General features: G+C 34.8%; 2 protein-coding genes across 2 annotated transcripts; both read left to right on the top strand.

Moving 5' to 3' along the window:
- Positions 1-2881: 2881 nt before the first annotated feature.
- On the top strand, positions 2882-5592 carry LOC137626132 (uncharacterized). The gene is made up of 3 exons (XM_068357209.1): positions 2882-2893; positions 4178-4285; positions 4738-5592. Exons 1-3 carry the CDS (start codon positions 2882-2884, stop codon positions 5590-5592), a joined length of 975 nt encoding a protein of 324 aa, XP_068213310.1.
- A 9706-nt stretch (positions 5593-15298) lies between these two features.
- On the top strand, positions 15299-18847 carry LOC137625910 (cuticle protein 7-like). Its single transcript, XM_068356896.1, has 3 exons — positions 15299-15398; positions 16141-16296; positions 18393-18847. Exons 1-3 carry the CDS (start codon positions 15387-15389, stop codon positions 18723-18725), a joined length of 501 nt encoding a protein of 166 aa, XP_068212997.1. The 5' UTR covers positions 15299-15386; the 3' UTR covers positions 18726-18847.
- The last annotated feature ends 8653 nt before the right edge of the window (positions 18848-27500 follow it).

Below are 27500 nucleotides of genomic sequence, written 5' to 3'. Positions count from 1 at the left end.
ATTTTAATTAAATCGAAACATGTCTCCTGCCATAGTTTATCTTGTCTTTAATCCTGCTTTGTTCCCAATTAAAGTTTATCATTGCTTCTTAGTTTATTCTTTCTGTAATGTACAACATACTGGTTAAGACTAAATCGTTAATCCCATTCTAATGTCGCCAATTGATGTATATACATCATATTTACTATGTCAGCTCACTCACCTGTAATGTACAAACTACTATAGTCCATTTCTTTTCGCGATGCAGATTTGCACCGACTCGCAGCGGTGCCCTTTTAGCTCGGAAAAGCTTCCTGATCGCTCATTGGTTAGAAATACCTTGCCCAACCAATCAGCGATCCGGAAACTTTTCCGAGCTAAAATGGCACCGCTGTGAGTCGGTGCAAATATGCATCGCTAAAAGAAATGGACTGTAGTTGAGACTAAATCCTCAATCCCATTCTATGGTCACCAAATCTTCTTTGATGAGGTCTAAGATATATATTATTAGAATACATTTATTGATAACACCTTAAATAACTGGAACAGCTCCCAGTGGCTGCATTCCCTATGGGGACTTTTACACTGTCATAATTCCGTTTTTCCGTCTATTAAAAGTATCAGCCCAATGAGTCAAGCTCCACTCTTACAGAGCTGGCTCCAATACTTTCGAGATGGAAAATATGTATATGAAATCTAATGAATAAAAGGTATTCATATAGTAAATATAAGAGATAAAAATACATTTAGATAAACCTATGCTTCTTAAGATCGTTAATTGATTGATTGATTGATTGAAAGTTTTCTGGCATCCTGACATCTAAGGTCATTGACGCCGATAGCATTCATTATATATGAAATATAAAAGAGAATTCAATTAAAACCATAAAAGTTAAGATGTCATTATAATAGTTAAATAGTTTTCAGAAGACCTACTTAATAAATCTAAAAATGCCGCTCGCATAGTAGGACACATCATGTCCAAGAATCTTGGCAAGGATGAACCTGCCATCCTCACCTCCAGCCTCAAACAGATATCTATTTCTTAAGTTAATATAATAAGGGCATTCGGTCAACAAAGGCCTCACTGTTAAAGGTACTAAACAGTCGTCGCAATACGGTTGGTGTTTAAGATCGTTAAAACTTTAAAATAAACTCCCAGAATCCGATAAAATGTCAAAACAAATATCTGTCTTATAGAAACTTTACAATCCCCAAAAATATATATATCATGGTTAAAATATGGTGTCACAATCATTGCATCTGGGACCTGCCTCATGCGGTGTAATCATTAAATATCCATAGGTCAATTTCGTATGACCGTTACGCCTTACTAAAATTACTTTCGTTCTTTTGTCTTTCTGTTCTGATGATTCCCATGGAGAAACAATTGGTCTTATTTGTTTTAATTTATTACTCTCTGGTTTATTATTCGAAATACTCTACCATTTTGTAACTATGAAATTCTCCATGGTGGTTACATAATCCGCTTTTCATTACCATTAACTCCAACTGATGATATGCTTGTTATAATAAGAACAATAACAGTTTTATAATCCTATGGAAAGGATATTAGTTGAATTATTTTGCACGGTAGAAATTTTTAATGTAACGAACAAATATTCTCCTTTGGAAAATGCATTGGTTAAGGAATAGGTCATCGTCATAGTTCGGGCCTCATGAAATCACTAAACTTAACACTAATTTCACTACCAACTGCAGAAACGATAAAAGATAATTTGAATTTGTAATCCTATATTAGCTTTGCGAAGCTGTGTTTATCGTAGTTGTTTTTTTATTATGATTATCATATAACTTCAACAATTTTGCCAAAACATCGAATAGAGGAGTTGTTTTTCCTATTCTGATTAGTCACCAATTACGACCTATTTCTAGAGAATTTGCTTTTGGTTGCTTGTTATTACTTGACTTATACAAACTAACTAGCAACAATTATCTATTTAACCTAAATTTTTCCTTGAGAAAAATCTGTCCTTAAACCCCCCCCCCCCAATAAAAGAATATAATTTCATCGTCTAATTAGTTCCAGCATCGAACGTAAATTCTGGGAGGATGATCTCTCTGATAAATGCAAGTCATCATTCCCCGAGACACTGAATAGGGAATTAACTTTGAGCTTTCTTCATCTGATTATTAGAAAGGATTTTAATTTGCAAATCAATGTGTAGGATTTTTGTTGATCTTTTGTATACGCAGTTTGTACCATAGCCTCGGTGTCATTATTTTATCTTTGGGAATACGCAATAAATTATAATTATTCGAATGGAGAGTATGAGTCTCAATGTCTTTAACCAAAACAAACCTAATATTTGGCATGCATGCAAGTACTTTGCCATTAGCAGTTAAGCATAATTCTATATGTGTACAAACATATTTTTAGAATTTTACATATATATATCATATATATTATATGTCATATATATTATATATATACATATATATATATATATATATATATATATATATATATATATATATATATATATATATATATATATATATATATATTTTATATATATATATATATATATATATATATATATATATATATTATATACATATATATATATATATTATATATATTATATATATATATATATATATATATATATATATATATATATATATATATATATATATATATATATATAAAATCATATTCTTAATATATACATACATCACAATGCACAAAAAAGCTCACATGCAAATTACGTAGACCTATGAATATATTTGCCACGAAGCTCAACTTACCACCTCATATATCACGCAAAGCCTAGATTCTCCTGAAGAGGTTTCGTGACCGGAGCGAAAGTTCAAAAAGGGAGGCGGGGTATATAAAGGCCTACCACGGCCCCTGAGACACACCATACACCTGCCGAGCATGACTCTGAAGGTAAGTCTTGGAACAATGCGTACACTCCCTCCTACAGGAGAATTGTATTTTGCCGAAAGTCAAATATGGCAGGAGAATTTGCCAAATTTGGAGCAAAGGAAATTATTACCTTCTCTAGGTAGTAGGTTGGTTACGGTTCACTTTCCCTTTGCCTACACATATACAGAATAGTCAGGCCTATTCTTGACACATTCTCCTCTGTCCTCATACATCTGACAACATTAAGATTACCCTAAAACAATTCTTCTTCATCCAAGGGGTTAACTACTACACTATAATTGTTCAGTGGCTACTTTCCTCTTGTTATGAGTAGTAGAGACTCTTTAGCTATGGCAAGCAGCTTTTCTAGGAGAAGGACACTCCAAAATCAAACCATTGTTCTCTAGTCTTGGGTAGTGCCATATCCTCTGTACCATGGTCTTCCACTGTCTTGGGTTAGAGTTCTCTTGCTGGAGGGTAAACTCGGGCACACTATTTTAGCTGATTTCTCTTCCTCTTGTTTCGTTAAAGATTTATAGTTTATATAGGAAATATTTCTTTTTAGACTCATTTCCTTAACATAATTTTCTTGGTCAATCTTCAATTATTTTGTTCACCTCAACTGAAAGGTCTCTATCATCTTTACTTCAATATATAGGTCAATGTTATCCTTGGTTATTTCCGTTACTTTATTTTCTTTCCTTTCTTCTGTTTTGGAGGTAACCCTAATCATGTTAAAAGTTTCAATCATCCTTCTTTGTTTCTCTTTCTATATTCTTTGAGTCTCTCACATTGCTGTTCCAGTTTCCAATACTTCCTTTTTGAGGTCCTTCATTACTTTCCTTTACTTCATCCTACAGGATTATCACATCCTAGCTCCATTTCCTTTACTTCACTTTAAATGTCACCCTCATCCTATTTTATAAGCGTTCATCATCCTTTCTTTGCTTCCTTTTCTTCATCTTATATGTCAACTCGAGGCATTGCCCTATTTGCCTTACTTGATTTTAGAGGTCACTTTCGTTCTACCTCAATTTCCCTAATTCTAATCGACAGGCCAGTCTCATTTTGTCTCATTTTACTTTAATTATTTTTCACCTTTTTCTCACTCTTGCTTAATTTCCTTAATTTAATTTCATAGGTCCCCCTCATTGCTGGTTTATTTCCCTTACTTTATTTTAGAAGTCATTCTTATCCTTGCTGTTTTCTCATTTTATTGTGTTACACTCAGCTTTATTCCATTTCTTTTTATTAATAACAGTTTAATCTTCAACATTGCTTCATATTGTTTACTTTATTTTGTAGGTCACCTTCTTCCTAGCCTTCACAGTGGCAGTGGTTTCCACCGACAAACTCCCCGACGACAAAATCCGATCCTACCCCGCTAAAAGCTCGGCGCCTGAATATCCCACAGTAAGATACTACCATTTGCTTTACAATTAATCTGACTATCTGGTTAATTCGGAAAATATTTTGTGCATCCATTACAATTGATGAACAATAAACCATGTAAGAAGCACAGTTCTTAAATTATGTATAACGATTTGACACAAAAAGAGTGCGGCAGAAAAATAAAATTCAGAACAACAGGCTACTGTAAAGCCTAGCGCTCCTTGACCTCATTTTCAAAGACCTATTTCTCAACGGCTCAAATATCTATTCATGTATTGATTGATTTGTTATTTAATTTTCACCTATAATTCATTCATTATCTCTAGAATTTTTTCTTATAATGTTTAGTAATTTAAGAATTTCAGTGAAATGTTACCTAAGAAGTTGATGGCATCTTAACTTGTACAAAATAAATGTTTACATAACATCCTTATTATAGTCATTTAAAGTTACTCAAAATCCTTCTTGTTCAGGAACCTCCAAAATACTCATACAACTATGGCGTAGCCGATGATTACACTGGAGCTAATTTTGCAGCTTCCGAGTCACGTGAGGGCTACAAAACTGAAGGTAGTTACAAGGTAAATCTACCCGATGGTCGAATTCAAACTGTCAAGTATGTGGATAACGGTGATGGTCTAGTGGCCGAAGTCAGTTATGAAGGAGAAGCCAAGTACCCAGCATACAAGGCTAATCCTAGAGACAAAACTGCTGCTACTCCTCCTCCTGTCCGTAATCCAGCCTACAAGCCTGCTGCTATTCCTGACTCTGTCTATAAACCTGGCCCTATTCCATCACGTGAGCCTGCTCCTGACCCTATCCCTGTCTACACACCTGCTCCATCCTCATCACATAAGCCTGATTCGGATACTGGCCTCGTCTCTGTCTACAAGCCTGCTCCATCCCCATCCTATAAGCCTGAGACTGACCTTGTCCCTGTCCACAAAGCTGCTCCGGACCCTGTCCCTGTCTACAAGCCTGCTCCATCCCCATCATACAAGACTGATTCTAATCCTGGCCTTGCCACTTCCTACAAACCTGCTATTGCTCCTGCTCCTGTCCCTGTTCCAGTTTATGAGCCGGTTCCTCTCTCAACCTATAAGCCTACTCCCGACCCAGACACTTTCACTATCCCAGTCTATACATCTGCTCCTGCTCCTGCCACAACCTATAGGCCTGCTCCTGCCCCAGCTCCTTACCCAGTCCCAGTTTATGAGCCTGATACTGTCCCCGTGTACAAGCCTGCTGTCAACCCTGCTCAAGTTTATGATCGATTTCCAGTTTATCAACAAGCCTCTAGATATAAAGCTACCCCTTTATATGACTGAATGAAAAAATACTAAGTGCAATGAATTATTTTTGCAAAATATTACGATGGCTTTAATTTAGACTTGGAAAGGATTTATAGTGCCATAGAATAAATGCTTAATTTATAGTTGAATTTCAATTAAACCTTTAAAAATTACTATGTCGACATCGGTATCACATCTTTGGATATAATGTATCTACCTTCAGGACAGGTGTCATACTCTTCTGCAATCTGGTAACTGCATTTATTTTCTTCTACTTTTCAAGCAAGTCAGTTTAATTCTTAAGTGCATGGACCAATAATGAATGAATGAATGATTTGAAGTTCTCTGGCATCCTGACATCGAAGGTCATTGACGTCGATATCGTTCATTATAAATAAAGATTAAAAGAATATTCAATTAAAACCAGAAAAGTAAATATGTTATAAAAGTTAAATAGCATTAAGAAGACCCGCTTCTGATATAAATTTAAAAATTCCACTAGCATTGTACGACACATCATGTCCAAGGATCTTGGCAAGGATGAACCTGCCATCCACACCTGAGCCTCAAACAGATAACTATTTCTTTCCGTGCTAGAAGTGGGGCATTCAGTCAATAAATGCCTCCCTGTCAAGGATATCAAACAGTCGTTGCAATATGATTGGTGTTGGCCAGTCACCAGAAACTCGTGTGTCATCCGAGTGTGACCAATAAGGAGACAACAAAGAGTAGTCTCCCATTTTTGGGGCATCCCATTATACCTTTAAGAGGACATAACAATCGCAATTTCTCTCATATTATTTACGGTTAAACTATCACAATGCTGTTGCCAATTGTTAAATGGAATTCTTAATTGCTGGTAAAAAAAATCATTATAGAGAATGGGATACGTTCTTGGTAGCAACTCGGCTGCAGCACTCTTTGCAAGTGAATCTGCCTCTTCATTTCCAGACACACATACGTGTGCCAGAACCCAGCAAAATCGAACTGTTATTTTAGGCTAATAATTAACAGCCACTCTAAAATCTTTAAAACTAAAGGATTACGAGAATTAACACCTTCCAAAGCTTGAAGGACACTTTTTGGATCACTATAAATGGTAAAATTGCCCTCCTCTTTTAACGCTATTTTCTCAATAGCAGTTAGTATGCCAAATAATTCAGCAGTAAATATGGAATATATTGGAGGAAGTGCACCTCCACAGCTAGAAGTACTATTACATACTCCAAATCCAACGCCAGCATTGGATTTGGAGCCATAGGTATATATAAAAGTTGATTCCCTATGTTCTTCATCATGTTCCATAAAAAGAGACCTAGTTTCTAATTGCCATGTTTTTTTTTTTTTAACACCAATAAAATATTTACAATAAAGATATCTCTGGTAATTTCCACGGACGGGTTGATGATACCTTAAATGGAAGCCCCTTACCTCTAAATATATCAAGACTGTTTGATAATTGTTTTACACAAAAGCCATAAGGTTGAGGAGAATTTGGGTGCAACTCTAAGTTGGTTGAAGGCTTTACAAGGCTTGCAGTCTGAAAGGCTAAAGAGATAGGGAGTCTTTGTAACCTAAACCAATATCAAATAATGGAACACATTCGGTGATGGTCTAGAGGTAACTCATCAACAAGGAGACTAGGGATAGGCGAGGTTCTAAACGCTCCTGTGTACAACCTAATACCAGCATGATGTATTGAATCTAATACCTTTAATCAGTTTGGGGTGGCTGAAGAGTATATTTTACACCCATAACTAATTTTGGAAAAAAAATTAAGGCCTTGTATAATTTTAAAATAGTTTTATGGTCTGCCACCATGATGTATAGGACAAGACTTTTAAAAGATTCAGAACCTCAAGACATTTAGCTTTCAATGCCTTTAAGTGAGGAACTCGTGTAAGCCTAGAAACGAAAAGCAATCCTAAATATTTAGCTTCACCTACACATGGGATCCGTTGACCTTTATATCCTGATCTGGATGTACTCCCCGGATATGACAGAAATGGACAATAGTAGTTTTGCTTGTTGAAAACTTAAACCCATTCATATCAGCCACTGAATAATTTTGTCAATTGCGAGTTATAGTATTCTCTCAACCATTGCCATTCTAGCTCAAGCAAATGATATGGAGAGATCAGCTGCAAAGTGTTGAGAGAATATCTTGGGGAATGACTGAGGATATCCCATTAATTGCTAGTACAAACAGGGTTACACTCAACACACTACCCTGGGGAACTCCTTCTTCTTGACAGTTCATCTCTGATAGAGTTTCCCCTACTCTCCTTTGAAAAACTCTATGTGAAAGAAATGATTGGATAAACAGTGGTAGCTGTCCTCTTAATCCCAATTCATGGATGGTTTTATGTATACCATATCTCCATGCAGCATCATACGCCTTTCCAAGGTCAAAAAAGACTGTTAAATGGTGCTGTTTGAAAGCAAAGGCTCAAAAAATAGAGGACTCAAGTCGTATCAACACATCAGTTGTTGAGTGCATTTTTTTGAATCCACACTGGATAGGGGATAAAATACCTTTCTTTTCCAGGTACCACATCAGTCTTGCTTTGATCATCTCCTCCATGATCTTACATAAGCAAGATGTCAATACAATTGGTCGATAGTTTGCCACTTGAAAACTTATCCTTACCCGGTTTTAAAAAGGTTAAAATAATGGCTAGTTCCCAAACACTTGGATAACTATGATCCGGCCATATTCTATTAATAATACTTGAAATAAATATCTTTCTATTAACTGGTACATGTTTAACTATTGCATATGGAATTCCATCGGGTCCACGGGCTGTATTATTACAAGTGGAAAGGGCAGAATCAAATTCTCTTTCAGTAAAAGGAGAATTTGTATGACTCCTCCCTTCCTGCTGCGAAATTTAAAACTTTCTTTTCTTCAATGTTCCTATGCTGGTGACCAGGGGCTGCTACACACTTGCTTGATACATTTGAGAAATGATCAGCCAGGGCATTTCTAACATCAGTTGCTCCAGTCACATAATAACCATTCACTTTCAACACTGGTGCTGGGTTGGGGGTGAATTTGCCAGCTATCTTTTTTACTTTCCTCCATACTGAAGATGGTGGTGTGCTACTGTTAATGGAGCAAGCAAAAGACACCTGTGATTGGCACCTAGATTTTTTTTATTGCACGACGGAACTGTGCTCTACATTTCTTGTATATAATTAAAATTCTCATAAGTACGGCGTCTGCGCAATCTAGTCAAGATATTTTCTGGTAGCTCTGTGCAGGGCAGTTAATTCTGAAGACCACCACAGGACTGGTCGTCGTTTGAATAATCCTGTGGTTTTGGGAATCGAATTGAGTCCTGCTGTATGGAGAGTTCCATTCAGTTGTTCTGTGGCATCATCAATACTTTCAAACTGTTCTGCACTCCCCTCGATTTCACTTAGCTCACGAAATTTATCCCAGTCCACCTTGCCAAGATTCCATCGTGGCGATCTGTGTAAAGGCGGGTCCTTGTTGGTGTTTATAATGATTGCTGCATGACCATTGGTATGCCAATCATCTAATGTCCTCCAATCGACATCAAGAAGGCAGTTAGAGCTTGCAATTGAAAGGTTAATGCATGACAAAGTACCTGTCTGAACATGGAAGTGTGTGGGCTCTCTTGTATTAAGGAGCCCAACATCCTCGTTTTCCTAAATTGATGATATAATAATGCCCCTGGTGTTTGCTAAAACCTCACCCCACAAAGGATGGCTACCATTCAAAGCTTTAAGTAAAAGAAAAGGTTGAGGGAACTTTTGAATCACCTCTACTAAATTATCTTACGATATATTATCATTTGGAGGCAATTACAGAGAGCATATTGTATATTTTCTCCCTATATCAATCGGTACAACCACTGCCTGCAGAGGTGTACGAATATATAAAGGTATTTGGGGAACATCTCGACGAACGTACATGAGACTTCTGCCATGGCTCCATGCCTTTTTATTATGTGGTGTTCTATAGCTAACATACTCTCGAGAACAAGGAGTGCTAGCATCAGGCATACTTTCCTGTAAGCATACAATAATGGGGCAATGTTCATGAATTAGGAGCTTAAGTTCTTCATATTTGGCCCTTAAACCCTGACAATTCCATTGTAAAATGGAGGAGAAAACTACGGATTATTTCTGGAAGACATCTTGGATGAGGTCTTCTCATTTGCAGTTTTTAATCTAACATTATTACCTGTAGGTTTCTTCAGAGATGGTCTTGATATATTGGGTTTTATATTTGTCTTGTTCTTTGTGTCCTTTTGATCTATTTGTTGAGGTGGATGGTAGAACTCAACATGAATATCTGATTTATTCAATTTGTCTTACAATTCATTAGAAACATCAACAGACAATCCATCAAATTTACTTGATGTCATAACTTTAATGTTTCTAATGGAGGGGGTGAGAGAGAAGGAGATCTCTCTCTTTTACGATAAATAGATGGTAAGATTGTAGGTTTTTGCATCTCCCCCACTACAGGTGCATCAGGTAAGCTGGTTTTAAGTGGAACCTCCATCAAATCAGGCAAGGACATGGCCTGAAAGAGGTTTGTACTAGTTTTTGTGATAGGGGACAGAGGCTGTACAGAGACTGGCAATGTCCTAGTGTTAATACACCGTGGTAAAGCCTCAGGAGGTAATATGCTTATCATTCAGCATTTTATCAGAAGGTATATTTCTTTTTCTAGAACTATTGGCAGGACTAGGTGGGTTTGATTTTAATGCCTTAGCATAGTTATTTGATTTATAACAACCTTAGTACCTATGGTGTATTTTCTGTTAATCTCTAACATTTCCCGCACACTTTATCATCAGTCTTGAACTAGGAGTCTTTTTCAAAATGTCCATACCTTTGACAGTGGTAGCAGGTGATCACACAGTACCTATCACGTATAAGTAACCGCATCGCAACATAACTTTGTCACCATTATCATGAATAGCCTTCCAAACATGGGGATCACATTTCAACAAGTAGTGGTAGTCCCTCCGGCAGCACTTTTCTTCAATACCAGATTTATCTTCTCATCTACATTTTGAATAGGGTCTAGGCAACGATTCCTTTGAATCAAAGCATTTAATACTCTACTTCCATCGTTGTATAGCTTACATATCATTATTTTAAGATTTAATTTTCTAATTTTATTCGTCTCAGTTTTTGCAGCCATAGTTTGAATCTTGTTCACTGCTAGAGCGAATAATAATAATAATAATAATAATAATAATAATAATAATAATAATAATAATAATAATAATAATAATGTGGCTATTCATGTCAACAAGGAAACAATGAGTTTTCATTCAAGAAATGAGCCCAAGACCCTTACTCCATTCACCACCAAAGAATCGAGCTCTGGTCTTTCACTGGTGAGGTGAGATCGCAAAAGGGATCATCAAGCTATATTTTCACTAATACGTTTCTTTCCACATATCGGGTTGGGTCCAAATTGTGTTCACCAACTTCTTCATAACAAATCTTCTTAGAATAAGTAGCTAGCCAAATACATACCAACATGACCTTTGAGAAGGCTGCCCTAGGAAGATCGAATCATCCCTTCGATTTACAGTAAGTCAAATATTTAGCGATGACATTGTTAGTCAAATGCCCTTCTTATAGCCTGGTTGCAACCATTTACAGTTGACTAACAAGTACCTCTTAAGATAACGAACCGAAATAGCTTGTGCAACTGGGGTCGAGCTATGGATTAATTATTCGAAGGAGATGCACCATTTTACATAAACTGCAAATTAACGGACTCATAATGAATGATAGATACTGCACTAAATATGTTTAGAAAATTTTAAAGTTGAAACTTTTCCATTATATTTTTCTAAGCTCTTGGTGATCGTGTTACTATTTAAAAGAAATTATACAAAATTAAACCAAAATTCATCACGAAATACTCGTTCAATTTCATATTTCCAAAGCTATATATAGACTATTCTTCATTCGAGTCCTCTGTGAAATCTGAACCTTTTTCACTTTCGTGATATTTTTCCCCAAGACAAATAATATGCTACTGTGCTTTGTTTGCACAGCAATGGTAACCCATAATGTTTTAAATAAACATCATCATTAAGAAAATAAGGGCAGAGAGAGAGAGAGAGAGAGAGAGAGAGAGAGAGAGAGAGAGAGAGAGAGAGAGAGAGAGTGAGGAGAGAGAGAGAGAGTTCTCTGACATCCTGACATCGAAGGTCATTGACGCCGAGAGAGAGAGAGAGAGAGAGAGAGAGAGAGAGAGAGAGAGAGAGAGAGAGAGAGAGTAAATCTATAGGCTACTGGAATAACAGAGTTGAACTCAGAAATGAAAACCATAATTACTAACCTTTTTTACTGTCACATATCTCTAAAATTCGTGAATGATACTACAATTTACTACTGCCTCTAACGGTAACATGTCGAAGTTTTTTTTTTTTTTTTTTTTTTTTTTTTTTTTTTTTTTTTTTTTTTTTGTTAACTTTACCAACGTAACTGAAAGGTCTTGAATTTACTATTTCTGTTAAGTGTTTTTGGCAGAATTAAAGGAAATTTTGTGGAATAAAATAATCAGGTTCTAAACAGAATGGAATGCAAATATATATATATATATATATATATATATATATATATATATATATATATATATATATATATATATATATAGAGAGAGAGAGAGAGAGAGAGAGAGAGAGAGAGAGAGAGAGAGAGAGAGAGAGAGAGAGAGAGAGAGAGAGAGAGAGAGAGAATCAAATGTGCCTTGAAAATCTTATCTCCCAACAACTTAGTACTTTTAAGGCATACAGTATACAGTATGTACTGGTATAATATAATTTTCGGAAATTTTGTTTTTTTTTTCTTTTGAATACAAACCACGCCTCGTGAGTATTGATTGGAACCACATCATATGCACCCTCTCTACAAAGTCAATAGTGAATTTATCAATCCAACTAAAAATAGCAAAAAGCATATTTCAAAATATTCCGCTTGAGTATAGTGCTTACACGATGTAAGAAGTCGACTTCATACGCAATCATAACAAAAGAACATCATAAATATCCTTTTAATAGCAAGGCTAAAATTTGAGGACTGTTAAAATAATCTTTTCGAGGATTTTAACAGCCGATAGAAAAAAACATTTTACCATACAAAGATGAGGTGCAGGGAGAGGGATTAGAATATACTTACGGCATAGAAATATGATTAGGTTTATGATAACAACAAATGGAATAAGTGACGGCATGAAAGTAGACGCTTGAGGTTGATCAATAATTTACGGTCACTAGAAAGTCCGTCATGTTAATCTAATGACGCAATCTGTACAACGGAGGACCAAAATAAACCTTAAACTCAAAGAAAAGAAAAACAAACAACCTTAAAACATATGCAGGCAACAAAATTGTGGGAAAATTGAGAAAATCGACGCCATTTTCCCCTGAGAATTAATTCTGCTTCCAAGCAAAACCACTAATTAGGTTTTTTTGTAAATGCCGATGGGTCGGCCAACTCAGTGTCCTAATCTAGGTCAGTCCCAAGTTAAAAAGAAATGAAAATGGCCAGAGAGAGAAAGACTAGAGAAACTTAGAATTAACGAAGGAAATTCGTCGATACGTTTTTAATTCTCTATAAAGGTTTAAAGGTCGCTCATGAGTGGCAGAGGCAAGAGACAGTGACATTGCCCTAACAAGCAGGACAATGCCCTAGAGACTGACCATATGTTATATGATCAGCGCCCAAGCCTCCTCTCCACCCAAGCTAGGACCAGGGAGGGCCAGGCAGTGGCTGCTGATGACTCAGCAGATAGACCTATAGGCTCCCCCAAAACCCCCAACCTTAGCTCACAAGGATGGTAAGGTTGCAGACACTTATGGCACTAACGAGTCTGAGCGGGACTCGAACCCCCGACCGGCAAACCCCAGGCAGAGACGTTACCAATCAGGCCACAGCAACCCTATAGGAGTTATAATTTCTTTGGAAACAATGGGGAATAGCATCTCCTATACTTTCACTTTCCTATACACTTATCATCAACTAAATTTTCAGTTTTCTCTGAATCTTATAACATTCTACCAATTCCAGTGAATTGGTGAAACTTTACCGAAACTTTACCAAAGTCCAACGAATATAAACTTGAAATGAGTGGGAAAAATACTTCTGTTTATCAATACATCTAAACAATTACTGCATGCGTGATAACTTAACCCTAGTCATATGAATAGAACCCGTATTCGAAATGAGTAAAAGAACATACGAACCAACCAAAATAATCGAGATGTTTACACATTCCTCCTCGTAATTCTCCGTCAATTAAATCAATCGGATAATAAAAATGAGAGTCTGTGAGCTTAAACCTAAGTTGAACGAACAAAACATGTACGAAAAATAAAACAATAACCTATGCCTCTTTGGTTATACATTTCACCTCACATTTTTCGGATAATTAACCTGGGGAACAGCCATTGTCAAAGATACAACCCCGATGAAAATAGAAAATAGATGAATGACAGGGATCTGTATTCGAAGCATTAAGCGCGCAGTCATTTACGCTTGTGAATTGGCCGTGACCTCCTGAGACCCTTCTTAAGAGGTCTATTCCCTTCTTAAGAAGTCTATTAAGTTCAATTTAGCAAAAAAAAACGCAAGGATGAATGAGCGTAAACGGGGGAAAAACGGAAAGTACGAAAAAAGGTGGGAGTGGTGTCTATAAAGAAAAAATAAAGACATGAACATCAAGAAATTTATTTCAAGATATGACATGGTGAAAGGATCAATGCCAGTGAATAGCAATTATATTTTCCTCCTCCTTAGGTTGTAAAACTGCTCTATTTTAGACAAATTCGTGAGGTTACGACCCTCTCTTTCTTCCTCTAAACCTATCTGGGTTACTGTATATATATTTTCAAAGAATAGAGCGCCAAATTATTTCCGGTGGGCCAGTATAGTATACTGTTCAAAATAACATTAGTTTTCACATATATCCAATGAATTGTGTAATAAAGAAATTAGTCTTGATTCCAGAAAGAATTGTTTTTTGCTGCTTGAAAATACTCTACTGCAATTCATTATTATTATTATTATTATTAATTGCTAAGCTACAACTCTAGTTGGAAAAGCAGAATGCTATAAGCCCAGGGGCTCCAACAGGGAAAATAGCCCAGTGAGGAAAGGAAACGAAAAAAATAAATATTTTAAGAATAATATTAAAATAAATATCTCCTATATAAACAATAAAAATTTTAACAAAACATGAAAGAGAAATTGAATAGAATAGTGTGCCCAAGTGTACCCTCAAGCAAGAGAACTCTTTATTAATATGTAAGGGATTATTCTAGTGAGCAGGCCAAAGGGCCATTAACTAGCAAAGCTTCCACACAACGGAAAGAAAAAGAAAGTAAAATATGGAAGAAAACTATTAGCAAACAAATAACTAAATAAAAAGCAACCAAAAAATTAAGAGAAAAAATTATTGACGTCAATGAGGCGTTCACTTCACAATAAACCTATTTCTGAGAGCCAGTGAAAAACGTAAATTTACTTTATGATAGAGACTGATTCCAATTCCCCTTAACTATAATATCATTTCATTAAAAAAAAAAAACTTCAATTCCAAATATAACGATGTTACAATTTAAACTACCAAAGCAACCCGTCACCTAAATCATGTAATACCATTTTTTTATTGAGCACGTAATACTCCTTTTCTCATTACATATTTTTTTTCCTCTATTTTCACTGCCAAGAGACACTTCCCGCAACGATCGAAGGTGAGGAGGGAAAGTCATTTTGCCAGACTATAAAGGGTGTGGGCCCACTCAGGTCGACATCATTCGAACAACATGTCTCTCCAGGTATAGTATCTCTTCTCTCGGTTGTGCTGGCAGAAAAGTTTTCTCTATTTGTGTGGTGTATACACAAGCACACACACATTATATATATATATATATATATATATTATATATATATATATATATATATATATATATATATATATATATATATATATATATATATATATATATATATATAAATATAACTAGATATATCTATCTATCTATCTATATATATATATATATATATATATATATATATATATATATATATATCTAGATATATATATATATATATATATATATATATATATATATATATATATATATATATATATATCTAGATATATATAATATACCTATCTAGATATATTTATACACACACACACACACACATATATATATATATATATATATATATATATATATATATATATATATATATATATATATATATATATATATAGTGTGTGTGTGTGTTAATCCACGTGAACTTTAATCTCACCAAATTTCATAATTTACAAAATATGACCAAACACTTAGAATTGCATTTCAATTTCATAACATTATTTCACACCATGAATACGTAAATTACAGACTGTTTACCTGTAATGTAACTCAAGACATCAAAGAAACGTACTTGGCATAGAAAAACGTTTCATGTGCCCTGTATTATTCAGAACATAAACGTTTAACATTAAATACCAACGGAAATCCCAAATTCTTTAGAATGCTCGAATACGAATTCCATTTTCACCACCAGATTGCCTTCGTCTTCGCCTCCCTGGTGGTGCTGGCCTGGGGCGACCGCCCCCCAGTCTATGGAGCCCCTCCTACCTACGCCCCTCCCGCCTACGCCCCAGCACCCGCACCGAAGTATGCAGCCCCCGTCTCCTACAAGGAGCCTGAATACCCTGAAGTAAGTCCCTGTGATCAAAAGAGTTTTCTAGTAATAGTTTATGATCCAATATAGTTTTATAGTAATAGTTTATGATTCAAAATAGTTTTATAGTAATAGTTTATGATTCAAGAGTTTTATAGAAATAGTTTATGATTCAAGAGTTTTATAGTAATAGTTTATGATTCAAAATAGTTTTATAGTAATAGTTTATGATTCAATATAGTTTTCTTGTAATAGTTTATGATTCCAAAGAGTTTTATAGTAATAGTTTATGATTCAAAATAGCTTCATAGTAATAGTTTATGATTCAAAAGAGTTTTATAGTAATAGTTTGATTCAAAATAGTTTTATAGTAATAGCTTAAGATTCAAAAGAGTTTTCTAGTAATAGTTTATGATTCAAAATAGTTTTATAGTAATAGTTTATGATTCAAAAGTTTTATGCTATTTGTTTAGGATTCAAAAGAGTTTTATAGTAATAGTTTATGATTCGAAATAGTTTTATAGCAATAGTTTATGATTCGAAATAGTTTTATAGCAATAGTTTATGATTCGAAATAGTTTAATAGTAATAGTTTGATTCACATTGCTCAGTGACAAGAATTTACAAAAGTATACTGTGGCGTGAAAAGAAAAGTTAGTTTCTTTTTCAAATTTTTATCAACGTACTTACATTGGATATGAATGGGTCTGCCCCCTACTTATCTCTTTTAACTTTTTCAATGGCCTCTCCAGTATCTCACCAAAACTAACTATTAAACGTACACAAACCTCTTAATATAAGAAAAATTACTGAATTTTTTTCTTATCAACTATTGATCATTATTAATATTCTTTTTAACATTTTCATTAAAATTGTCTATAACTTATATTACTAGCAAAATCTTTTCTCTTTATACAAATGTGAAATTGATAAGACATACTTTTATCCATTATTTTTTTTTATAAAACATTATTTGATAGTGAATCTCTTGAAATATTCTCTTAATACTAATAAGAAAATTTCACGGAGAGTTAAGAAATTACTCTGCAAATAATAAATGAAAACACTAAAGAATCTTCTGATATACAAAAAATTACTCTTATTGAATATCTGTTTACTAACACACACAAATACTATATCCATTCAGGATAGCTATGCCACATTTTATAGACGTGGAATATTTTGTAGCTATGGCAGATTTCATAGGTAAAACTTTTAATAGTTAAGAGAACATTTTAGTTCGAAGAATAATTCATAGCTAAGAGAGATTTTATAACCAGGGGAGGTTTTAAAGTTCAGGCAGATTTTATGGTCAGGGATGATTTCATAATAAAGATGGTTTTATAATTTGGGTTTATCTTCTTGTTAAAGAAGATTCCATAAAGGTTTAAAGGTAGCTCATGAATGGTAGAGGCAAGGAATAAAAAAATGCCTGCAGAGACAGGCCAGTGCCGTTGGGACTAACCATAGATAGGACCATGGAGGGCCAGGCAATGGCTGCTGATGACTCAGCAGGTATACTTATAGGGGGCCCCAAACCTTGGCTCACAAGGATGGTGAGGCTACAGACACTACAAGAAACGATCGCGCTTGAGCGGGTCTCTAAGCCCCGTCTAACATAATGCCAAGTAGGGACTTTTCCAATAGGCTACCACCAACCCTGGGGAAGATTTAAAAGCAGGGAAAATCTTGTTGTTGTTATTATTATTATTATTATTATTACTAGCCAAGCTACAACTCCAATTGGAAAAGCAAGATGCTATAAACCCAAGGGCTCCAATAGGGAAAAATAGCCCAGTGAGGGAAGGAAATCAGGAAATAAATAAATGATGAGAATAAATTAACAATAAATAATTCTAAAAACAGTAACAACGTCAAAACAGATATGTCCTATATAAACTATTAAACAACGTCAAAAACAGATATGTCATATATAAACTATAAAAAGACTTACGTCAGCCTGGTCAACATAAATACATTTGCTCCAACTTTGAACTTTTGAAGATTTGAGTTATGGAAAATTTCATAAATAGAGCATATGTAACATGCATACCAAACTGTATCCAGCGCGTATTTTACAGCTAGGCAGGATCACACATTTTACGTATTTCCTACCTTATCTCATCCTACAGGAACCCCCTAAATACAACTTCAACTACGGCGTCGCCGACGACTACTCCGGCGCCAACTTCGGCCACACCGAATCCCGTGACGGCTACAACACCCAGGGCAGCTACACCGTCAACCTCCCCGACGGCCGTATCCAGACCGTCACTTACTACGACAACGGAGACGGCCTCGTCGCTGAGGTGACCTACCAGGGAGAAGCCCAGTACCCCGAATACACGCCTTCCTACAAGCCCGCCCCAGCTTACAAGCCCGCTCCTGCCCCAGCTTACAGTCCCGCTCCTTCCTACGAACCAGCCCCAGCCTATGGCGCTCCATCAGTCCCTACTTATGCTTAGACGTGTCTAAGCGTCCTGTAGAGTTCTATTTATGTCCATAAGGTCGATCATTGCTTCTTTTCTATTTTATAACGTGGCTTGACGGATGATGACACGTGCCATTAAATAAATATTTTATTTACTTCTGTTTATCATTTGGTACTGTTCATATATCATTTATATACCGAAATGTTCTCATACATCCAGATGATGGTGCGTGTTTAATCCTAAAGAGAATAGGAAATAATAATGTGATAGGATCGCAAATAAAAAGCAGTCCTGCTTAAAAAACATGGAAGGATAAGGGGAGAAATCTATAGGGCCAATTTCGCATTCTTACATGGCACTGCAAAAATGGTTAAACAAGATTATTTAACCAGCAAGCCTAGAAAGGGGATCGCAATTATGTAATGAAAGTAAAATAACCTGGAAAGAAGGCTATAAAGATATTGAAAAGGAGGGGCTCGGGTCTCGAAAGACTAATACCACTTACATTATATACTGTCCGTTAATAAAACTTGGTAATAAGGGTGTCAACAAAATTACTCCAAAATATAACAGAGAATATATCAAATATAATAAAAATCTTATTTATTTTAAATATATACTATATATGTACATACTGTACATACACACACACACAATATATATATATATATATATATATATATATATATATATATATATATATATATATATATATATATATATATATATATATATTCTAATTGGAGATACCTTAACGAGGTAAGAAGGTTTGCACATCGCCATGATCAGCAAAGATACCTATACAAGGTTGGTTTTCTGTGGCAATCAGACAAAAATCTCCCACCATCACCAATCCGCAGTAACCAATGTGATGAAGAGAGATGGCAAAAACCAAAACATGAATAAAACAGCCCGTTCGGCCCCCGGTCCCTAGAGGAGCAGTGGAGCAAATGCCCAAGGTAGGGGGCAGTTACATCCCACTGCAGTGGGTGCTAAAAATCTCTGGACTAAAACCAGCCACATTTTGAAACTGAGCCTTGCAACAAACATCGTCAGTACCCTGACTAGGCAAGAAGACCTTGTTGTGTTACTAGAAGAGCTGAAATAAATAAATTGGGATATAGAACTGAGTGAAATTAGAAGAACTAGGGAATCTTAGATAGAATGTAAAGAGGGTGACATATTTTGCTTCATGGGGCATGAAAGGAACAAAGAAATGGAGTAGGTTTTCTTATTGATAAAAATCTTGCAGGTAACATAGGAGAATTTTGTAGTACTAGAGATAGAGTTTCAGGATTAATTATCAAACCAAATAATAAGTATAAACTGAAGATCATTCAAATAGAAGAATTTTGTAGCACTAGACATAGAATTTCAGGATTAATTATCAAACTAAATAAGAAGTATAAACTGATGATCATTCAAATAGAAGAATTTTGTAGCACTAGACATAGAATTTCAAGATTAATTATCTTACAGAGGAAGAAATAGAAACTATTTATGAAGATCTTGAGACATCTATGAAAAAAGACAAGACTCGGTTAACTTTTGCTTTGGGTGATTTCAATGCTAAAGTAGGTCAAAAGAAGAGAAGAATCAGCAGTAGGTAAATTTGGAGTAGGAATGAATTTGCTGAAAGAAACAATCTTAAAATCATGAACACCTTTTTTTTTCTTATTTTTAAAGGAATATAGAAAGTAGATGTGGAGAAGCACAAAATAGACACACGAAATATTATATAGATTATTTTATCAGTGAAAAAGTTAATTTAGTTAAAGATGTAACAGTGTTAAACAGGTTAAAGTCAAGCGACCACAGATTAGCGGGATGCAAAATTTGTTTAGATCTACAGAAAGAAAGAGAAAAACTAATTATAATACAAAATAAACAATGCTGTAATAAGGGAAAAATCTGGTAAGTTGTTTAGTAATACATAATAGGTACTCCCAGCTACATGGTGAAATGGAAAGAAGCAAGATACAAAATAAACAGTAAATTGACAAAATTTGTATTGAAATGGAAAGTAAGGAAAAAATAAACAGCAATTTGACAAAATTTGGATTGAAATGGAAAGAAGGAAAAAATAAACACCAATTTGACAAAATTTGGATTGAAATGGAAAGTAAGGAAAATATAAACAGCAATTTGACAAAATTTGGATTGAAATGGAAAGAAGGAAAAAATAAACGGTAAATTAACAAAATTCAGATTGAAATCAGACCAAGAGATAGGTGGGAAAAGTTCCTAACAAGATCAAGAAAATATATCATAAGAGACCATTTGCCTAACAAAGAACATATGACAGACAGTAAATGTTTTTCCAGGACACAAGATCGAAATTAAAAGACGGATAACTGAAACAAGGGATGGAGAGCTTTGGTAAACAAAACGAAGCTATGAAAATTAAAATGTCATTCTCTCTAAAAAGAAAAGTATTTAATTAGATGGTCCTACCAGTGTTAACTTATGCATCAGAAACATGGAGCCTTATTATGGCTTTAGAACATAAGTTAGTTACAACTCAAAGAGAGTAAACTAAAGAGGATATTCTAAAATGTAAGAAAAAGATATGGACATGGGCAGGACACATGAGACTGGTAAATAATAGATAGACAATAAGAATAACAGAATGGACTCCCAGGGGTTGCAAAAGATGCAGGGAAAGGAAGAGACGATGATAAATTGACGAACTAAAAAAGTTTGCGGCAGTTGACTATAGCATAGAAAGACCATAAACAGATGCAAGTGGAAGGACATCTGTGAGGCCTTTGTTCTGCAGTAGACTAGTAACGGCTGATGATATATATATATATATATATATATATATATATATATATATATATATATATATATATATATATATATATATATATATATATATATATATATATATATAATATATATATATAATATATATATATATATATATATATATATATATATATATATATATTTATATCCCACAAACAAAAATGTAAAACGTAATTTACTGCTAATGCTAAAAATACATCATTTCCTTTTTATTTATTTTCATCAAGTGGTATAAATCTTCGAGTTTAAGATTACCAGTAATACAGATACATATAAACATAAATGTGTTATATACATATGTATATATATATATATATATATATATATATATATATATATATATATATATATATATATATATATATATATATGTATGTATATATATATACATATACATATACTGTGCAGAATACATTTTTTGCTAAAAAGATATTCTAAGTCAGTTTAAAGAGTCTTCGAGATGAAGAGAGGCCACCATATTTCCACGGTAAGCAGCAAGGAAAAAAAATTGTGGTTTCACAATTAATCTTGCCCTACGTGAAGTCATGTGAATAAGCTGAAAATAAAACATTAACGATAACTGAGAAAGTTAGGATGAAGAACATTTCAAAATACTATAGCGACTGCAGAATTCAAACCGATCGAACCACATTTTGAAAGGAAAGGATAGGTCGCGTCCTTCTTTGAAATTTTTCTACTTTGTCTGGTTTTACTTAACCACAGATTATGCAGATTAAAACTATAGTCCATTTCTTTTAGCGATGCATATTTGCACCGACTCGCAGCGGTGCCCTTTTAGCTCGGAAAAGTTTCGTGATCGCTGATTGGTTAGAATTATCTTGTCCAACTAATCAGCGATCCGGAAACTTTTCCGAGCTAAAAGGGCACCGCTGCGAGTCGGTGCAAATATGAATCGCTAAAAGAAATGGACAATAGTATGTCTCATTCACTCTTTCCTCCTTCACTAAATTTATTCAATATACCTCATATCAAAATGTTTATTCCACATGACCACCTACGTAACAATTATATAACTTCAATACTCGCCAATATGTACTACTTTCTCTCGTTCTTATTTAACATATAAAAAAGAATACCAGCGGAAGATCGTATCCATGTGTTTCTCTAATCAACCTTTGACTTTTTTATCAGTGTATGTTGATTTTTCTCGAACCTCTAGGTTAATATTATACACTGACAGTTAAGTATTCAGTATAGCGAGGTAATATTTACAGTAGATTAATTTCTAACATTGAGTTGGAATTACTAATAAAATAAGGCCACCATGAACATGATCTATCAAAGAATTTAATTAATAATTAAGTTCTAAAACATTATTACAATCATTATCATGACTTTTTTTCTATTTTCTTTTAATAGTAAATATTTGCAATATATTTTTATGCTAACATTCTCCCTTTCTAATCAAACGAGAACATAATTATTTTTTTTTCTTAGAAAACGTATGTAGATGACTAATTTAATCAACTGAAAAAAAATTATTTTTTCTGTAGAAAAAGTATGTAGAGGACTAATTGGTATAAAAAAGCCAATGCATTAAAAGGAGCAAATTACTTCAGTTAATGAAAGACCAAAGAAAAAAACAACTAATAAACCTAAGGAAAATATTGCTAACAATTACAAGAGTTTTGGTTCACTGACAGTGGGAAAATATTCACTTACATTGAGATACCATTATTCCTGTACATTTATATAGCAGTAGATGTTTGGTAGGTCAAGGGATTATGATATAACCACACTCTTAGTAGATACTACATTTTGACGAAAATAAAAAATAGAATTTCGCCATAAGACCTATCGTTAGCGTCTATAGAAATAATGCTAAAGAGTTATGAATATACTCAGAATATATGAAGTCTACTGGCTACATTCTCAAGGAGGGAGAGAGAGAGAGAGAGAGAGAGAGAGAGAGAGAGAGAGAGAGAGAGAGAGAGAGAGAGAGAGAGAGAGAGAGAGAGAGAGATGATTCTATACCCATTACCCTAACTATTTCGATATGTTTTCTATCTGGCAATTCGGATCCTAATTCTGAAAATCAAATAAAAAACCTGTCCTTACATTATTCTAACTTGGATTAGATTGAAGAGCAGTTCGGAATATAAACTGACCCGTGAATCATCGCGAATGACATCGTTCGAAAAAGATACCCAAAATAGTAGGGGTGGGGCCAAACGAAACTGTGGACTGGTGGCAGATATTAAGTGTTTTTCTTGGTGATAAATCTATTATTATTATCATCATTATTATCATTATCATTACTAGCCAAGCTACAACCCTAGTTGGAAAAGCAAAATGCTATAAGCCCAAGGGCTCCAATAGGGAAAAATAGCCCAGTGAGGAAAGCAAATAAGGAAATAAATAAATGAAGAGAACAAATTTACAATAAATCATTCTAAAAACAGTAACATTACGGGGAAATAAACGTAAGAAGGATCTGCCATTTTCAACGCGTTCAGCGAGACTGGAAGAAAGAAGCAATATAATAGCATTTAAGTGCCACTATTACTTCTGAAGAATCGACTAAATAAAGTGACGAATATATCACACGGTACCGTCATGAAGGTCACAGCTGTTTAAACACGTATATACACGCACTTAAAAGTGAAGATTTAGAAATCAAATTCATGCTAGATCAAAACGTATTGCAACACACACGCGCACACACATTTATATATATTTTAGATATGTAAATACATGTGTATATTTAAATATATACACAGATACGTGTAATATATATATATATATAATATATATATATATATATATATATATATATATATATATATATATATATATATATATATATATATATATATATATATATATATATATATATCTTCCCGAAGAGCTGTATTTTGAGGCTTAAGTGGTATATGAATATCTAAGAGCTTCAATGGCTAAAAACTAACAATAAAAAACCACAGAATAAGCTCAGTAAATTGGAATTCAAACTGCATGTCTATAAAAAAAAAAAAAAAAAAAAAAAAAAAAACTATAACAGAAAAGGTTTTCTTCTGCTCGTTAACAAGGGTCTGAACATGTGAGTACATTTTAATGAAGTCAATCAAAGCAAAGCAAGAAAATGAACCACTATACATTCGCCTCATAAAAATAGATAATCAATGACACAAACACAGTTGAAAAAATCATTATGTACTGATTCTTGAAACACTGATTTTTCTTGTAAGTGGTTAATGTTTTCAAAAGCAAGATTTGTTTCAAGAATTTACTCCAATTATATTTGGTATTTACATGTTTTCTTTTTATTAAAATAATTGGGTTTCATTAACTTTCCCCGGATGTATAGAAAACTCCTCGACTACAAAACGGATATGAGCGACATATCTCTACAAGCATGACCAATCGATAAATTAACACCACTGCTAATTTATAACGAAAAATCATGACAAAAATAACAAAGGTTGCTGCGAAAGATAGTGACCCACGACAGTTCTCTAATTTGTCTTAAGTCTTCTTAATGTGACCGTGAACTTTTTGGACCTCCACACCAACCCATCAGAAATGCAGATGGAAAGGGAGAGAAAATTTGGGAGACGAAGGCAGTGAAGAACTCGAACGTGACAATGTAAAAGTGTAGTTAATGACTACGAGACCAAGAATAGCACAGGGGGCCTTTTGAAGGTCAGTGTCATTGAAGACACAAACACAGCAATTTGTTCGGAACATTTCGTCAGGCCACAATGCGCGAAGGCATTCCATTGCCTTTAAAGGATCTTGGGAATCCGGTTGAATACCCAATTGAATAGGCTTTGAGGCAGTACACAAAGCTATAGGAGAAAGAGAAAGCTTTTGAAGGGCAGCTGTAATTTCCATCTACGTTCCCTTCTGTATTACTTTCTCAAACATTGTTATAATGGGGAAATGTATCATTTTTACAATGATACTCCACTATTAGTGCTGCAAACCAACCCCATATTTTCGCGTTGGTGGTCCCACCATTGGCACAAATCGCACATTATATTTTTGGAAAGTAACTATACAAGAAATATAAATTGGCGGATGCCACCCTGGAATGTGTTGGCGAATTATTTGCATAGCCCTCAAAAGAAACTCGCCACACAACAAGTTTTAACAGACTTTCTTAGCTATAATTTCTGATGGAGTTATATCGTCCCACTGAAATACCATTGGAAAGAGGGAAATTTCAGCTATCTTTCAGATCGTAATTTATCACCAAAGTTTACGTTTGATCTAATAATGACCAACAAATATGAAAAAAAAAGTTTGCTCTTTTTGAAATGATCGACAGTATAATAAAATTATGTTTCTTCAAATGAATGTGTTTAAAAATTGTACTATCTTTATTTCACGCTGAATTTAAATTGAAAAATAATCTAAATTACTTAAACTAATGAAGTTATTCACCTTTTTTAATAGTGCAGATTGTAAGCTTCATTGCCTTGGATCCAAATTTTGGTGGGCATACAACTTCCACGAAGGGGTCAAAAATCTCAATTTGACAGTAAATTTTACATATTCTGTTCCAAGAACTTTTCATTAAAATCCCTTGCTTGTATTCCTGAAAACTTGCTAAGTTGTTTGCAGCATGTATTGAAAGGCAGAATGACATTGGAAAACAGATTTTACAAAAATCATGCAGATATTTCCGAAGGTGGCGTTCCAATATTGTACCATAAAATCTGTAGATCACTATACTGCAGTCCATATTATATCATAAGACATGTCAATATATCTAAAGATAGTAGTATAAAATGCTTTGTTGTTGGCAATAAGGAATTGCATGTGTTGGGTAAGGGTTCTTCAGCTTTATCACTAACCAGGTCATATACTTATACTTTTGATTGACAAATAAAGGCTTTGTGTGCGGTGAACGTTGTAATCCTAAACACAGGTCAACCTGTTCTGGTGGAACTTGCTATTACTAGCCAACCTGGGTCTTTCAACATGCGTACAAAAATATATTTGGAGCTAAGGTATCATATTACCTAGGTTACAGTAAGAGCTAGGGTATCAGAGGGGCTAGGGTATTATATGGCCTAGAATACTGTGAAGGTTAGGGCATTGTATGGCCTGGGATGCTACAAGACCTGGGACATCAAGTGAGTTGGGGATCAACATGAGCTTGGATACAGTGAGAGCTGGGGTATAATATAACCTGCAAAACTGTGAGACCTGGGAGCATCAAATGGTCCAGGATACTGTGAGAGCTGGTGAACTGTATGGACGAGGATACTGTGAGAGCTGAGGAATTGTATGACCTGGGGCATCAGAAGGGCTAGAGCATCACATGATCTATGATTCTTCAAGAGCGAGGGCATCGTATAACCTGGCATGCTACATAAGCTGCAACATTATTAAAGCCGGGGCATCGTATGGAGATACATTAAGAGCTGGGACATTACAGGAGCCAAGGGCATTACTTGACCTTCGGTACTGGGTGATCTGACGCATAATATGACCCAAGATACTTAAAGAGCTGGGAGATCTAAAGAGAAGGGGCGTTATATGACCTGGAATATAGTAAGAGCTGGAACAATGGAGCTAAGGCATCATTTGAACTGGGATACTACAAGAGCAGGAAAATTACATGATTTGGGGCATCACATGACCTGGGATACAAGAGCTAGGGCATCAAAGAACCTGGGATACTACAAGAGCAAGAAAATTACTTGGCTTGGGGCATCGTAGGACCTGGGCAACAATAAGAGCTAGTTCATCAAAGAACCTGGGATACTACAGGAGCAAGAAAATTACTTGGCTTGGGGCATCGTAGGACCTGGGATACAAGAGCTAGTTCATCAAAGAACCTGGGATACTACAGGAGCAAGAAAATTACTTGGCTTGGGGCCTCGTAGGACCTGGGCCACAACAAGAGCTAGTTCATCAAAGAACCTGGGATACTACAGGAGCAAGAAAATTACTTGGCTTGGGGCATCGTAGGACCTGGGCTACAGCAAGAGCTAGTTCATCAAAGAACCTGGGATACTACAAGAG

The sequence above is a fragment of the Palaemon carinicauda genome, chromosome 33, assembly GCF_036898095.1.
Source record: "Palaemon carinicauda isolate YSFRI2023 chromosome 33, ASM3689809v2, whole genome shotgun sequence".
Classification (NCBI taxonomy): Eukaryota; Metazoa; Arthropoda; class Malacostraca; order Decapoda; family Palaemonidae; genus Palaemon; species Palaemon carinicauda.
Note: the sequence above shows the minus strand (reverse complement) of the source record. Positions and strands in the feature narration are given on the sequence as shown.